This window comes from Desmodus rotundus, chromosome 4 (genome assembly GCF_022682495.2).
Source record: "Desmodus rotundus isolate HL8 chromosome 4, HLdesRot8A.1, whole genome shotgun sequence".
NCBI lineage: Eukaryota > Metazoa > Chordata > Mammalia > Chiroptera > Phyllostomidae > Desmodus > Desmodus rotundus.
In genome coordinates, this window is record NC_071390.1 from 151,841,791 (window position 1) to 151,859,351 (window position 17,561).

The window sequence follows — 17,561 nt, forward strand, 5'->3', positions numbered from 1 at the left end:
AAAATTCCAAAATAAATCTAAGGTAGTCAGTTTTTTATAAAATTGCACAGACTATATTCCAAAGATCTTTTTTTTCTTTTTAAAAATAGGCTTTTAAAAATCATTCTTTAGGGGAAAAAATCTTTAAAAATATAACAATTCTACAGGAATGTCTTATTCTTCAGGAAAGATTCTTTAAACTATAAAATAATTTTCCTGAAGACTAACCAATTGTAAAATTATAAAATTATGTGACTTTAAAAATAGTATGATAAATTATTCTGAAATACAAGTAAAATTTTTCTTTTTTTTTTCCTGGTGTTCATTTTATGGGTAAGAGGCATATGCGTACAATCAATTGCTTTTAATGCTTTTATAAAATAGCGTCCGAGATACTGTGGGAGTCTGCACAGTCTTGCACACCTTCCTGTCTCGGCCGACCCCGTGATAACACCCACATGACGGGTCAAAATAAGAGTCGGAGCCATCTGAGAGTTGACCTTATGGTACACATAGTTTAAAAGGTCATACTCTGCTATTGTTACTCAGTGCTCTGGGCAGTTTGTGGAAGTACACACAGAACATCAATAAGATGGAAGGATAAGTGAGGAAAATGGAAAAAAGAAAACTGAAATAAATTTCGTTGAGGCCAGCCGTTTTACGATAGACATGTGTGGCCCTTTTCCAGTTCTGCATTGTTTGGGTGTCCCCAGAGAATGACAAAAGCACATCCTCACCCATGACTTAGGGAACAGACTAAGCGGCTACATTTGGTCAGAAAGGTCCCCACAAATTCAGATTCCGTAGTACTGTAGCAAACAAACTTCAGCAAGCCCGTATATTTTGAAATGGCCTGTAAATGATGGGCTTTAGGTGATGTCCTGAAGAGCAGTTTGAGATCCACCCTGCCGGGAGTCAGCGGAGTTCTTTGAGTGAGGCTTTTTGTAATTGACTGTTCTACCGAGACCCTACGGCTGTGAACCTCCCAGAGAATTCCCAGTCTGAGCCTATTCTGTATAGATTTTACAAGACAAAACTCTTTTTACAAAACAGTTACAAAATGACGTACAGGGTTTACAAAGTCGTGGATGGGTTTTTCCCGGAAGAGTTTTACAGGAGCATTAGGCTGATAAAAGCCATACTACTCAACACCCACTGAAGTGTTTGACGTCTGAGTCGTCTTTCCGTATCTTCTGTTGCTATTCTCTTAATGTCTTGTGCTTTTTTCTCTTCTGTTTAACTTTCCCACTGCACTGAAATAAAATGCATTGGAGCTTCAACATACACATGTAAATTATTTTATTAAATATATTTAGTGTGAAATCAAATTTAAACTTGCATCTTTATTTTTGGTGAATGAAACTTATCAACTTTTCTTTAGGTGTGTGCAGAAGAAAAATGCCCCACACTTGCCAACCTGGCTCACATGATGAGCTTGTACAGCACACACACTTACTCCAGGGACTGCTCGAACTGGATCAACGTGGTGTGCAGGTACCTGCACGATTCCTTCTCCGGGGCCACGTTCAGTCTTGTGACTTACCTTGCAGAGGTAAATTTACCAAAAGGGGCGTGGGAGGTTTACGTGCTCTGTGACAAAACTTTTACATAGACTTATTTCAAAAAACAGCACTGGTACTAATCTTTAAATTGTCTTTGAGAGTGAATATAGACTGCTTCTCTTTTTAAAGAAAAATATGTTATTCCTTCCAAGTAAAAAGGAAGTTTTTATAAAGTTCTTTTTCCATTTTTAATATTTGATTCCTTATTCACTGTCCCTAAGTGATATAAACTCAAAATAATGTAAACCTCAACTTTATTTAAAATGGAAAATGGGTTTTTAGAGGTCTTGATCCTAGAGAATGGTTATAATACTTGTTTCTACAAATTAGTTCTCTGCTGTAAAATCCTTTCTCGAATAATACTGTGCAAAGGCATTTCTGCTGGAAATTTTTTTTTTGATGCTACTTTCGCTTCCCAATCTAAAATATTATGTTGGTGGCTAAACATAGAGTTATTTAAAAAAAAAAAAAAAAAAACTAGCCCTAGAACAGCATAAAAGTTAGTATTTTTTGTTTAGGAAGTAATTTCATTCCTAATAAAATACTGAGTAGATAGCCACAAAGAGAACTTCAAGAGGAAGAAATTCCTAGTCACTAAAAAGATTTATCAGCTCTTGCTGATGTGGCTCAGTGGATTGAGCACCGGCCTGCAAACCAAAGGATCGCTGGTTCGATTCCCAGTCAGGGCACATGCCTGGGTTGTGAGCCAAGTTGGGTCCCCAGAAGGGCTGCATGAGAGGCAACCACACATTGAGGTTTCTCTCCCTCTCCTTCCCTTCTCCTCTCTCTAAAAATAAATAAACAAAATACTTTTTTAAGTTTATCAGCTTATAATAAACTAATACCTTCCTTTTTAAAAAAGTTGACCTCTAGAAATTAAGCCAAAATGCTATGTAAACTCAAAAGACATTACTTATAACTCAAACCTTGTAAATGTTGCTCATAACACTTTAACTTAGCTACATCACTGATGTTGACTATTATAAAATACTTCAGGACTGGTGTAAAGTCTTAAAGTGCTGGTTTTGATAGGCTTGCTCCCATCAGCTTTGTATTTAAGGGAGCTGAGAGTGTGAGCTGTCTGTGTGGCAGCATCCTCCCCTGAATGAATGCAAGTCTCTCAGTTTATCTTCTACTTAGACCTTTAGAACAAAAGCCAATACAAAACCAGTCCTGACTGCCTTGAATGGGCTTTGAATTAAGTGCCTTAGACCAGCTTCACTTTGTGCCCCCATAAAGCTCACCACTAAAGTAGCACCAGTTATCCGTGATGCTCCCATCATGGGATCCAAGGTCTGGACCCGGCACAATGCAGCACACATGGGCAACACTTGTCCACTCTGTAGGGAGAATGCTCTGCCTCAAACATTGCTCTCTCAAGTGTAACTCATCCTTACTGCACTATTATTAATAATGCTCAAAGTATTACAAACAGCGGTACTAAAGCAAGTTACTTGTATTTAAAACTATTTAATTATCTTGCAAAGACTAAGAGGTAGGTAATATTGCTATTCTATTTTTAAAAATCAAGGGGCTCAGAGAAGTTAAGAAATATGTCCAAGATCACGTAGCTAATAAGTAGCTGGTGTGAACAGCTTGGGAGGTAGTTATTTTTTGGTCGTGGTGGTATATAGTGATTTTTCTCTTTACCTAAAATAAATGGTGTTCAATTAAACTAGTTAAATAAGTAAAATTAAGGTGAAAAATTAAGACAAAAAATTAAGACAAAGATTAAGATGAAAAATATCTACTCCTCCTTTCTGAACCAATGACAAATAACAGTAATAGACATTACCTTTTACCTTTATTGGTCCCTGGATTTCTAATCATTTAACCATAAACTCGTGGTTTGAATGAATTACACTGGATTTTTCAATATTGTGAATACCAGTATTGAGTTTTCTTGTACTTGATTCAAGTGAGCTTGTTCATTCTACTTTTAGCTGTTAGAAAAAGGACTGTCCAGTATGCAGCAGTCACTACTGCAGATCATCTACAGTCTTCTGAGTCACATTGACCTCTCCGCTGCCCCCGTGAAGCAGTTCAATCTGGAGATCATGAAGATTATTGGCAAATACGTACAGGTGAGTGGCCACAGAACTCACGTATAGAAATGTGCATCTCAAAATGATTTAGAACCATAAAAAACCAGAAGCACCGTAAGTATGGAAGAGTGACGAAGTGGCAAGTCAGGAATATTTATGACATGGGACAGTGTTCTCAATGTAAGTGACAAAAAGCAGAATCTGAATGGTATCTGATTTTCTTTAAAAGCGGCAGATATTTAGAAAGTTAAAATAGTCAGACGTGATTTAATGTAAGTGATGACAAGTCAGGCTGGTCCGTACTGAATTTCACCTTCGAACCATCTGTTAGGAAGGGCCCCGCTGAGCCCGTCAGTGTTGTGGGTGCAGCCAGTTACGGGGCAAACTCTTTAAGGACCTTAACAGATCAATATTTTGTTTCGACTCCAGCAATATTTGCTTTCTCTAAAACAGAATGTACAGATGGAAGTACTTGGCTAGCAGTGAGTTTGTGTCTTAGTCCGTGTCTGAGTAATAAAACTGTATTAAAATGTTTTCCATTCCATTAGGTAGTCTGGGCGATTTTTTAGATTCCCTTGAAAATCACTGAGTGCAAATAGGCCAAAAGCATGAGTCTCTGGTGATCCTGTTTATCTCCTCTATCTCAGCTCTGAATGAGTAAAGCTTCGCCAAGTAACAATTCTGGTTTTTCCTAAAGTACCTTTCTCTTCTTAAAGCATATAGACGGTTACTCATCAAACACGTAGCTGGGTCTCCCATAGAAACACATACCACACTGAATTACTAATTTAGGAAACAGATATGTTTCTTTTGTCCAGAACCACAGGCTCACGTGCCCCCTGGGCCCACAAGTCACCGAATGACTGCCACCACCACCCCCGCCCCCCCCCACCCCCGCCCACAGCTGCCATGTAGGTGTCCAGGTCCAGTGTGGCCAAGGCTTCCAGTTTCCTTTTTTTAAAACAGAAGCCATAAACCTGGGTTTTTCTCTTAAATCTCCTAACTTTAAAATGCTGGCTCTATTATTTTTTTCAAATGTATTTTCAAGTGTGTGAACTTTGGTTCACACAATACTTCATATGTAGCTGATGGGTCATCACAGTTACTGACTTCTACTTTATTCAAACATTAAACATTTTATAGAATTGAACTCCTGATAATCTTTTACATTTAGAACACAGTGGCCCATATAATTCATGGAAATTCCTGAAGAAGTTTTTATATTTTATAATGCCCAGAGCCTCTAATTATTTTTGTCAGAAAAAAAACAGTTTCTACTTGGATAAATATAAACCGGTTTTTACAATGATATACTTAAAACATCACAATATTATATGGACATTCTTATTATTAAATATTTCGTGCTCTAGGTATCTTTATAGCAAGATGTCATTAACTAAATTGGATAGCTCAGTTCTGCAAAAGATTTTTTATTTCCTCTTATTCTTTTAATGGCATCCCACCCCAGGATTATCGACTGTGAAACAATATGTATAATATAAGGTTGAGATATGATATTGTCTGCTGTAAGCAGTATGTATAACAAAAGGCTGAAATGTGATATTGGTATAAGGAAGAGAAAAGTAGTTTTTGTGTGTATTCTTTTCAGTAGATAGTAAAGGGAAAATAGTATACATTCTTTATTTGACATTGATTTTTCTACACACATAAATTCATCATGTAAATTATTTCTAAATTATTTCAGTAGAAAAATACAAAACTAAGACAAGCAGAAAAACAACCAAAAAAACATAGCCACCAGGCAGGTAGGGACAAAAGCACCCTACGCAACTCAGTAATCCCTGAGAGCATCACTTCAGCCCCGTGTTTACACCTATTATTTGGGGCTTGAGCCATCGACAAAAATCTAATTTTTTTTTAGTATTACTATTATGTCTAAAAATGTATTATTAAAAATGTTTAATCTCCAAAACTTAAACTATTTACAGCCATAAAACTATAAACTTCATTCATCAAGAACCTGCACATATATGTAACTCCTTTGTTTACCATTAGTAATATTTATAAAGCACTTATTGGGAGGAATGCAAGATATCTGATTTGGAAGCATTATTAAGTATATGGTATCTTATAAAACTATCGGTACAAATAATAACTTGTTTTCTTTTTTTAACTCAGATCTGTTTACGACTTCTAAGTAAAAATGAATAATTCATAGGAGTTTTTGTAGAAACAGTATTTTCATTGTTTACAGTATAACTAAAGTTTTGTTCCCAGTTAAATATGGATTTGTAACTCTTACATGTCTGTTACATTTTTAACTCAGAGTCCTTATTGGAAGGAAGCCCTTAACATACTGAAACTGGTGGTATCTCGCTCCGCAAGTCTCGTTGTGCCCAACGACAGCCCCAAGACCTATGGAGGAGATACGAGTTCTCCTGAAATATCCTTCACTAAGATTTTTAACAATGTCTCTAAGGAGTTGCCTGGGAAGACCTTAGATTTTCACTTTGATATATCTGAGGTAAGGTGCTCAGAAATTGATGTAGACGCTCTCGTACAAATTTTTCATTTGTTCATTAACATACACTGATTGAGCTCACACTCAGACACCGTGATAGGGGGAGGGAGGGAGGGGGTGGAGAGAAGGCCTCTCTGGAAGCTCGAATCCTCCTGGGGACATAGGCAAATAAAAATTGTTATCAGTGCTTGGCTGAAAGTAAAAGTACTCTAGGAATACGTGTACATCTGACTGAGCGGTGTGTTGAAAGGTAAGTAACACTAGGCAGGCATATGGATGGAAACTTGGGATGGGGAGATTAAATCCAAGAAAAGGCAGCATGCGCGAATGGAGGCTTGTAACTGTGAGAAAGCATGGGGCTCTGGAAACTTCCAATTAGTGCAGCAAACCCTGAGGACAGAGGACAGAGCATGGAGGTAGAGTGTGACGAGAAATGAAGCTAACGGCGTGGGGTGGAGGCAAGACCAGTGGTATCTTCACTGCCCCAGGGACGAGATTGTTTTATCTTGAAGCAGTAGGAACTCTTAAAGGATTTTTATACTTGTATTAGGGTTTGCATTTTAGAATGATCAGTCTGGCAACAGGATGGAAAATAGACCAGGGAGAAGGGAAAGGAAATCAGTAAGGAATCTGTTAGGATTGGAATCTGTCATAAAGGAGACGGGCACATAAACAGTCCACTGTAACATAGCAAATTGTCAAAGTATAATCGCCCAGAGGTGGTGGTGCTGTCAGAGCAGGTCTTCTTGGAAGTCTGGAGTCACCCTTAAAAGATAAATAGGGGTGTGCTTGGTGAATATTCCATGCAAAAGGGGCAGCCTGTGCCAAAACATAGGTCCATAAAAGGATGGTGTGTTTGGGAAACAATAGCAAGTTTGGTTTTGCTGGTGTGTGAAGTTCAAGGGAACATGGTAGAAGTTGAGGTTAGGGTGGCAAGTGGGCACCAGATAATAAAAAAGGGACTTGTATAACATGCAAATGAGCTTGAATATTATTTTCAAATGCAAATTCAAGACAGTTCACAAAGCCAAATACATATAAATGAGTTTTGAATCTTCATAGAATTTTTACTGAAATAAATTTTGCAAATGTTATACATCAGATTTGTAGTAAGTTATACAGATACCTTCCTCTTTGAAGTTGTTACTTACCTTGAATCTTTGCAAAATCACATTACTGAAGCACACTGAACAATATGCATTGAAAAAACATCAAAATATTAAGAGACTTTAAATCTGAATGGTGAAATTTTTAGAAGTTATTTTTATATTTTCTGAGCTTTCAAAGAAGATATATTTTATAATCGTGTGGGGAAAGGTTGGAGGTGGTTGTTTTTAAAGAAAGCGATCTATATTGAAAATAGGAATAAGCTCTCTAATAGTCTCAGAAACTCATTTCCAATAAAATGAAATCTCTTGATTTAAAAAGAGACATCTTACTTTGATTTTTGTAGCATCTACCACATGCTAAGTAATTTTTCTCCTTATGCTGTTTTTTGGTTGGTGGTTTTTTAAAGATGTCACAGCTATACTGTCAACCCCTTTATGTTGAAGTATTTGAGTCAAACACTGTCGTTTTGTTTGTGCGTAGACACCAATTATTGGAAACAAATATGGTGATCAGCACACTGCAGCGGGAAGAAACGGGAAGCCAAAAGTGATTGCTGTTACTCGAAGTACTTCTTCTACTTCTTCTGGTTCTAATTCTACTGCCTTGGTCCCTGTTAGCTGGAAAAGGCCACAGTTATCACAGGTACATTAAAACTGAGCTTTCATGGAATAGAAGAATCAACTTTATCATGTGTATGAAAACTTGAGAAATTGTCTTATTTTAATAGTAATCCCAGCATTTGATTTTTTTTTCCTTAGCGAAGAACAAGAGAAAAGTTAATGAATGTGCTTTCTCTCTGTGGTCCAGAATCTGGCCTTCCGAAGAATCCATCAGTGAGTAGCCATGAAAGCGTGTGTAAAGGTTTTAAAAATCGTGTTATTCCATGAGGAGAGGGAAATTATTCTGTCTTCTTGCCTTTTTTAACTTACCTGGCTTATGGTGTTGACTAAGCATGAAAAAAACATGACTTATCTCTGTGACCCTTGGCAGCTGTGCTACTTATGTGATCAGCCAGTTAGACGTTAACATGCAGACCAAATGACACCTCTGAATTCATTGACAGTTGAGGCCTGTGGTGGCTCTTAGGGCACTGATGTCTCATGTGAAGAATGACAAAGCTGACAGATGGCTTTTTTTTGTGGGGGGGTCAGGTGGTGTTTTCTTCTAATGAAGACTTGGAAGTTGCGGACCAGCAGACTAGCCTAATTTCTGCCACAGAAGACATAATTCAAGAGGAAGAGGTAGCGGTGGAAGATAATACCAGTGAACAGCAGTTTGGAGTTTTTAAGGATTTTGACTTTTTAGATGTTGAACTGGAAGACGCAGAGGTAAGGATATGGGCTTTCTATTGTAATATTTGTAGAACAGTTATAACTGTATAAAAATTGAATATCTGACCAGAGACTCTTTCCTTATTAAGGTCAGTGTAAGGTCGAAAGGATAAAAACCTAAATCAGGAACTAATGTGATTAGTACAATTAGTCCAACAGCAGAATAAGTCTGAAATAAAAGAGGAACATCTAATTTTTTGTCTCTGTCTTTAAAAATAGAAAATGGATTTTATCTAAAGTTCTATGCATTTTATTTTAACTACACTTGACATTTAATATTTCGTTTGTCTCAGGTGTACAGTGTGGGGGTTAGACAGTTAGGTAGTTCACAGAGCGACTCCCATCAGTAAGTCTAGTGCCCACCTGGCACCACACACAGTTACTACAGGATTATTAACTATATTCCCTATGGCGTTATCAAAAGTATTGTTTACATTTAGGGTGAGCTTAGACTTAAATGTTTGGCATGTGATATACAAATTAATGTGCAGCAAAAGAGTAACAAAATTGAATTAAAATTTATCAAACAATTTTTAAGAATGTGGTACTTACACTAAATTGGCGATTAAACAGGTCTGGCTCTCTAAAACTTGTTTTTATGGCAAATGAGGGGGACTTCCTGTGGCGGTCCTCACCACTTTCTTCAGGGTGTGACGTAGCCAGCGGTCCTAAATGCCTCCTTTCATTCAAGACCCAAAGGGCCTTCCCCTCTAAATTGATTCAGTTTAGATCAAATTGCTCTAAATGATGGCTGTGTCATTCAGGTGATTTCTAAATGGAAAATCCAACTCAAAAACTGTATTTGTTAGCTTACAAAACGGAGATCGTCCAGAGTCACGGCTTCTTAGACACAGCTCAGTGTGGTCGCTGACCCTTTCTCTGCAGCTCTCCAAGCCCTGACGTCCTCTCTAAGTCAGCTGGGCCTCAGGCAGCAGAAAGACGGTTGTCACTGCTGTGTGGCCTTCCACCCGCAGCAGCAGAGTTCGGAAGAAGTGAGGGTCCCTTCCAGAAATGCTCTCAGGAAAGTAAAGAAGTTGCTCTCCTAAACCCTTTAGCAAATTTCTTGTCACATTTCATTGGCCCATGTTGAGACATTGGCCAGTTTCCGAAAGGATCGCTCCGGCAGAGCGGATAGGATTGCCCTGGTTGTCTTAGGAACCTATCCCTGTCACTGAGGTCAGCACCCTAAACTACAGGCACTCAAACCTGAGAAGTTTATGTCAAACAGGTCAAAAAAAAAAAAAGGTTCATTCTAAAACTGTTACAAATTTCTGTGTATTTGAGAACCCCAAATGCCTTACTAAGTATCCATACCATGTCATTGGTAGGTCTTTCAACAAAGCATTCTAGTCACCCATATACCACATATGCATTCAGCAGCTCTCTTGAAGGGACATTTCCTTTGCTCCAATAGGTGAGGTGGAGGGGTGAAATGTAATGGCTTTGTGCCACGTTCCCCATTAGTTGTTGACAGGAAACCTGATCGGGGAGGTCCTCTTCTGTGCTCAGCGGCGCCTCGTCAGACACAAGGCCTTCACACCAGCCTAGGAGCTATGCAGGCTTCTGTAGAGTAGTTCACCAGTTCACCTTTTCCCGAAGACCCAATTGCACAGGTTCAGCAGCTTGTAGGGCAGCAGCTTTTAAACTCTTGTTTGGTACTGTGCTCCATGGTCAATACATTTTACATCACATCCAAGTATATCCCTGCACCCCTGAGAAATAAAAGCTGTGAGAGGATGTGTCCTCGCTCGGTGCTTTATGCACCCCGATACTTTCTACTCTCTTCCTTCTTTTTTATGTTTGTTTCCCAAAAGGGCAGGTCTCCACCTTCTAAAATAGATTTCACATCCACAACTTGTAAAACATGTTGTAGGAGATAGGACAGACTTGAATGAACAACTAGGCAAGAAAGCGGGATGGCTGAAGGGGCCTGCGGCCCTACCTCAAGGGCATGGGCTGCTTCTGGATTCTTTTGTAATTACTTGCTCTTCAGAGTTCAGAATTTCAAATTGTTAAAGGTGGGCCCTTGACATTTTTGTAATGATAAGGTTATTTGTTGTTTGCTTTTTTTATAAAGATCACTATAAATGCTTCCAGGTTCACCCAGTACTCTAAAATGTCAGCGGTAATAAAAATGGCTTTTGAATACAACTTTTCTTCAATTAAATTAAAGAAGTTTATTGTAAGTCTGTCTTTAACTCAAGTGATGGCATTTTGGGGAGAGCGCTGCTAATTCTGCCTCATAATTAGGCCAAATCAAATGATAGAGATTTTCTAAAATCTAAATATAGTTTTTCTTAAAATATGGTATCAGGAAAAACTTTGCCACAAAACAAACTTAACTGCTAGTGAAATCTTGAAAGCCCACAGTGTGTATTTATTCCTTCACCAAATATGCGCTGAGGGCCATTTACGTTATCCTGTGTCATGCTACATAATAGTACTTGAAACAGCTTCTAGGGTGTACCCTGAGAAGGAGGGAAAGATCCAAGGGCCAACGGCTGGAGCTCCTGGTTCAACCAGAGCAGCTCCGGTTTTGTTCATCAGTTTTATGCAGTTGACTTCCATCTTAAATTTCATTTGAAATAAGTATTCCTCTGCTTTATTTATTTATTTTTTTTAAAGGGATTTGAAACCTCTATTCTGGACAATCCTTCTTGGGTAAAGGAACATAAATTGTATTCTGCTAGCCGACTCACTGTAATCTGTCATATCAGGGCTTAAGAAAGAGCTGTAAGAATGATATCCTTCCAGGGGGAGATCAGCTTAGAATAACAGAAATTTAACTTATATAAATCCAGGGTGAAATGGGATTTGGTGTATTTCCTCTTGACCTTTTAAAGTTGGCAAAAGTTATGTTTTGATAGCTGTAATAGCTTAAACTATTTTATAATAAGAAATGACCATTTGATTTAGTCAGAACCATCCTACAGTCCAAAATAATTATGACCTTGTATGTCGTCAACTGAATGTCAGTATTTTACTGTAAGTCAGTTTTACATTGTATCAAGTATTAAATCTATGTGAATTTTGAAGATTTTTTGAAAGTTTGTGTTGCTGAAGTGTATCAAAGAAATGTTGTTTTAAGTGTCTGTCTGACTTGCTCGCATATTTTGCATTAAAAAGTAATTTAAATCACATGTTGGCTTCCTGCACAAACCTTAACCCAGAGCTTGAATCAGTCTTTGAGTTAGAGAAATCACAGCGAGTTTTCCCCAGAAGTGCAGTGTATATTTAAATGTTTGTCTTCGTTCTTTCTAATTCTGTGTGTTTTCCTTTTTGCTAACCAGGAGCTGCAGGTAAGTTGCAGCCTGGTGTTGTGGGTTGTTTGTCCTTGTTGTCTGTGATGTGTTTGTCTTCTCTGTGACCTCATTTGTGTTTGTATATTAGACTGGAAATGGCCGAGATAGTAGATTTAGTTGGTCCCCAGTGATACAATATAGAAAGTGAAGAAAATTATTTAGTTACAATAGGTCATCAACCAAATATTTTTGATCTCTTGAAATATAAATATTTAATGATATTTTAAAAGTTTCAAGCAATTGAAGGGCTGATTGAAACTCTGCTTACAACAATGCATTAAGTTATTTTTCATCTTGGTATATGTTTTCCTGGTGTATTACATTTACTGTAGTTGTAAGCATGTATTTGAGGTCTTAGAAATCACGTCTTGCTTTTCCAGGGTGAAAGTATGGACAACTTCAACTGGGGAGTCCGCAGGCGCTCACTGGACAGCATGGACAAAGGGGACACGCCATCCCTCCAGGAGTACCAGTGCTCCAGCAGCACCCCCAGCCTGAACCTGACGAACCAGGAGGACACAGACGAGTCCTCAGAAGAGGAAGCGGCCCTCACAGCCAGCCAGATCCTCTCACGCTCGCAGATGGTACACAGCCACCTTCTCACACAGTGACAGCTGGTCCCCTGGTGTTCTTAGCTTCCAACCTAGTGACCACTGCTTCTTGACACTCTGTTTTCCATTTCAGTTCGGTAAAATTCTCACATGAAATGAAAATACAGAATCGCAGCAGTAATGGAGTATTCCATTATCCATGACAGGACTACACCCTGAAGTTGGTAGCGCACGCCCATTTGCTAACATGCATCCTGATACCACCTCTCTTCTAGGAGTGGCGAGGTGTTCTGGGCACTCTCAGAGGGCCTCCTCTTGAATGATGCCTGTTTTTAGTATCAGTGTGGACACCAGCACTGCTTGATTCACTACCCATTTTTCTTTCCCAGTTATTGTAGAAAGATTGAGCACAACTTTGGTCTTTTTCACAATGAAGTCACTTAGATGGAGGTTCTGACTTGTATCATAAGTCAGAGCTGGATGGCAGAGAGTTAAAGAATGAGTCAAAAATGAGAAACAGAAGACTGTGGGGTAGTGTGTCCCTTCGGAAATGTGGGGGTGGAGGAAGGCCATAGGTGCCATGGGAGCTGGCTTGGAGCTGGAAGCCGCGGTGTGAGGAGCAGCCACCATGGTCCACATGATCGGGGGTTAGCCGGCCGGGACAAGCATAGCCCACATCTCCACCGCTCTTCTGCGAGTGCCGGTTCACACTGAACGAAACTGTGCCTCTCGTTAATCGGGACCCATTTGCTGCACACCCAGTCTGCCGAGAAGGTGTTGGCAGTGATGTTGAATGAAGGGCTGAGCTGGCTTTGGACCAGATGTAAAGTTGTCAGTTTGTGATTGGCTTCTTGTCGCCTCATTTTTCAGCATCTCATTGTTGCACCAATGTGTCTCTCACTAACCCCCCCCCCCCCATTTAAGCATTAGAAAGATAATAGTTACGATTCACTGAGTGTTTAAGATGTGCCAGTCCCTGTTCATGGTGCCCCACATGTGTTAGTCACTGTAACTCCTGAACCACTAGAGGTAAGGATGGTTGTTGCAGTTCTCTGCAGGTTCAGTGACGTGTCCCGGGCCACACAGCTAGTGGGTGGGAGTGCACCAGGCCTCTAGTTCCATGCCTCCCGCGCACGGTCCTCCATGGGACTATTTTCAGTTACAGGAATGGTTGAGTTACTGGCGACAGTGACCAAGTGAATGACAGGCCCTCCCTGGAGTTAGAGTGTAGGCTCTGAAGCTGTGGCATTGCCACCAGCCAGCGGTGTAACTGGGGCCAAGATACGTAGCCTCCCCCTTGAAAAAGGGCTGCTGACTGTGTCTACCTCATGGGAACTTCATGAGGAGGAAAGCCACCCAGCCCGCAGGATGTGATTACTAAAGGTTAGCCCGCACAAGAGCCGCGGGGCAGAATCGACGGTCTCCTTGTAAGGCCAACCCTGGTCATAGTGGTGGTGAGAGAAAAAAGAACTTGAAGTTGCTTCCTCCTCATGGGAAAAAATAGTTTTTGCCTTCACCTACTTTGTATCACTAACTTAATATTTCTCACGTTAAATATTGACCATGAAAAATTTACAACCCTGCTTAAAAGAGGAAAAAGTGTAAAATTTTCCTTTATTCTAATTACTACCACTTTTCAAAGAGTATAAACCAACTAATGATAGACTATCATGACAACCACTTTATTGTCCTAATTCTTTTGTAATACTGAAGTTTTATGGTATTGATTTCAGCCTAAGTAAGGGTACAGCCAGTTCAGAATTAAAATTAACGCTGCTTCTTGAGAAGCCACTGCGTGCTGGGCGCCGAAGCCACAGGGAGGAGCCCCTGGCTCACCGACGCTCAGACCCCTGAAAACACAGAGCCTCACGGTAAAAATAGGAATTTCAGTTCAAGATGAACATAGTTCCATAGAGCTCCTCCCCTTCGATAGCTTTGTTTAGCAAACGTAACCTGTATAAAGGGTATTTCAGTTCTGCTGATGGGTTGGCTAGCTGCATACATTAAGAGTACCAGTTCTGATAGATTGCATGGGGCAAAAGGCAATTTCAGGAAGTCAAAGAAGCTCTTGCCCCCCCCCCCCCCACCCCCGTCAAATATCTTAAGATACAGACATGTTTCTTGTGGCCTTTGTGACCATCACTGACTCATAAATAAGTTCCTTATTGTATTGTTTTTCCTTTTAGTTAAACAACGATTCTGCTGCGGATGAAACCATGCCAGACCATCCTGATTTACTTCTTCAGTCTCAAGATTCCACGGGCAGCATCTCAACAGAAGAAGTGCTTCAAATCAGAGATGAGACCCCAAGTTTGGAGCCTTCTCTAGACAATGCTAACAGCCAGCTGCCTGAGGTGGGAAGAAGTGGGGGCTGGTGCATGGCCAATCTGGGCTCTTTCTAGCACTCTGTGACATCCCTTGCTTTTCTTTCCAAAGAGTTTTCATCTAATAACGCTAATGATTTGATTTGTGTCCAGTATTTCTAACCTGGTGGGTTGTTTTTAAATGAAAGTCAATTCTGATGATAAAATACAGTTGATGGATTAAGGAAATGACCTACAGGTTAAAAATAATCTTGAGTGTTTTCAATGAGCATTTCGTGTTGCAGAATGTGATTAGGTTCACGTACAGCCGCTTCTCTGGGGATGGTGAGCCTCTTCTGTGGCGCTGTCTTCTCTAAGGACCGCTTTCGGTTTTCCATTTCTTTTTGCTTTGTATTTGGGTTTATGTAATCGGTGCTGTGATTGGGATGAAAACCTCAGGCCAGCTGTGTTAGCAGTTGTTTAAATGAAATCTTTTAAAAAGACTTTGGAGCTACTAGTACCATGTTCTTTGGGAAGGCCTGTGAGAAGTAAGCCAGATTCCAAGCTAATGACTGACTAAAAGTGAGTAAGTATTAGTTTCCTTAGTGTTCTTTTTTAAGACTATTATAAATACTTTTTTAGAAACTGTAATTGTGTAGCTTTGTCATATGTGCTTGTATGCCTTCGCGACCATTAGGAAAATACTATGTTTTTTTCAGTGTTCACCAAATTCATGTAGTTTTTAGATCTCATCATTTTAGTAAGTTGAATTCTCACACTCTTAGTAAGCTGATGATGGCTTTAAATGTTCATACTAGTATAGCTGAAGTTTAGATAATTTGATCTAGCAAGTATTGAGATTTTACTAAATGCCGGGCATTCAGTTAGGTGCTAGAGAGAGAAGTAAGGTGTGATCCCGGCTCTCCCAGGTGCATTAGCTGTTAAGGGAGACAGAGAAGGTTAAAAGGTAGCATTACATTTCAGTGTGAGAAACCCAGTGACACGCATGTTCGAGGCTTTGAAAGTCAGGGGCTGATCAGCTGTGCATGGGGTGGCAGTGGTAAAGGGCCAACTTCCTGGCAATTGGGACATTCAAGGCCGAGGGACAGCACGTGGAAAGATGTGGCTATGTGAAAAAACATGGTAGGTTCAGGAACAGCAGGAAATTCAGTGTTCGGAGAATTAATGGAGAAGGAGGGGCAATAGGAGAGATGGTAAGGGCCTAAGAAATGAAGGGCCCTATATGCCGACTAAAGACTTAGACTTTATCTTAAGAGGATAGGAAGTTATAAATTTTCATTCTTTTAAGGTACACCTGTGAGCAGCACTATATTAGGTGCCGAGGCAGGAATACAGAGCGCACAAGCATTCACTCACTTACCCAGTACTTACTGAGCCCCTACTGCATTCTGGGCGCTATTCCTGGCACTCAGCTACAGCACTCTGTGAAGCAAAGGCTCCTGGTTTCACAGAGCCTATTCCAGTAGGGGAGACATAATACACGGGTAAAACAAATAGAATATAAATACTGCATCGGAAAGTGATCGTCATACTATTCATACTAAGACCATCTAACAGCTGTGTGGACTTGGTGAGGAGAATGCTGGAGAGGGTGGCATTTGGGGTGAAGCTTAAGTGACAAGAAGGAGCCAGCCCTTGGTGATGTGGTGGAAGAATGTTCCAGGCTGAGGGAGCAGCAGCGAAGGAGGCCCTGGAGCATCTGAAGGACAGCAGGCCAGCCAGCAGGGCACAGTGAACCACGGGAGCCTGGAGGGAGGCGGGGTCAGAGCGTGGGCTCCTGTGATCGCTTTTAGAGGCCACACAGCAGGTAACCACTGGAGGATTGTAAGGAGAAGGATGTGATCTGATTATGTTTACTTTTTTTTAATCTCAGCTTTTCTAATGGAGAAATCAAAGTAGGTTCTTGTACCTGCTACAGAGAAAGGTTATGGTCTCATTGTGTTCAGTAAAGTGTCCATGATGAAGGTGTGGGTGGTGGATTGGAAGAGGCTGAGATGAGGAGATAAGAATGTTAGCAAGACAGAGGGGGAACCGTTCTGAACTAAGACCGAGGGCTTGAACGTGAGAAGCGTTCACAGGAGAGAACTGACACGTGTCGGGATGCACCTTAAGTAGACGGGATGCACCTTAAGTAGACGGCCTGCACTTCCCTTCAGCGCCGGGAGGCTTGCTAGGTGGGCGTGAACTAGCAGTTACCGTTCTCCTGGGAAACGTGGAATGGGAGACGGACACAGAAATCCGTTCTTAAGAAAAGCGGCGTGGTTAATGGTTGTTTCCATTTTGTTTGACAAATATGGAACTCTTATTTTTTGGTTATTAAAAAGCTACGATCATAGTAAACTACCTCCTAGAAATAATTTATTTTTACTGGAAATTCATGTATTTCCATACAGTATATTGGAAACTGGTATTTCAGGTGGGCATCCGTTCATCTAACAGTACTTAACGGGCTCGCCCCCAAGGCACCCTGAGGTTCCTGAGCACACTTCTCTTCCTGAAGGAAAAACACTTCAGTTTATGAGATGTTTTCCTCTCACAGTAGTGGGTTTCATTATTACTATAAACTTAGTGAACTGGTGGATGAGAATGAAGGAGAAACTTTTGAACCATAGTATATCATTTAGAAACAGCTCCACGGACATTAAAACCATCACCCAAAAGAATGCTGCCCACGAGAGAACAAGTTTGCGTCTCTTGGGTGTGTGGGCCTGATTTGGTTTCCCCTGCTGTGCTGAAAGATGTCAAATGGCCCCAGATTGCCCCCATTTTAAAAAAGTACGAAAGCACCAAGGTATTGAAGTAAAACCATAACTGTTATTTAAACCATTTTCTTAAAATGAGGAATATAATTAACTTTATTATATTTTATGAAGAA

General features: G+C 40.2%; 1 protein-coding gene across 17 annotated transcripts in view; it reads left to right on the top strand.

Annotated features, from left to right (window-relative positions):
* FRYL (FRY like transcription coactivator) overlaps nucleotides 1-17,561 on the top strand; it is a 230,826-nt gene that overhangs the window by 193,035 nt on the left and 20,230 nt on the right. For 16 of the 17 annotated variants that reach the window (XM_053922995.1, XM_053923001.1, XM_053922997.1 and 13 more), the window contains 8 exons: nucleotides 1,361-1,531; nucleotides 3,485-3,625; nucleotides 5,874-6,071; nucleotides 7,659-7,820; nucleotides 7,937-8,011; nucleotides 8,330-8,506; nucleotides 12,192-12,395; nucleotides 14,549-14,716. In XM_053922995.1, coding sequence (XP_053778970.1) covers nucleotides 1,361-1,531; nucleotides 3,485-3,625; nucleotides 5,874-6,071; nucleotides 7,659-7,820; nucleotides 7,937-8,011; nucleotides 8,330-8,506; nucleotides 12,192-12,395; nucleotides 14,549-14,716 — 1,296 coding nt within the window. Of the gene's footprint in view, nucleotides 1-1,360; nucleotides 1,532-3,484; nucleotides 3,626-5,873; nucleotides 6,072-7,658; nucleotides 7,821-7,936; nucleotides 8,012-8,329; nucleotides 8,507-12,191; nucleotides 12,396-14,548; nucleotides 15,252-17,561 lie in introns of all 17 variants that reach the window. The other variant, XR_008426718.2, reaches the window with a different exon arrangement.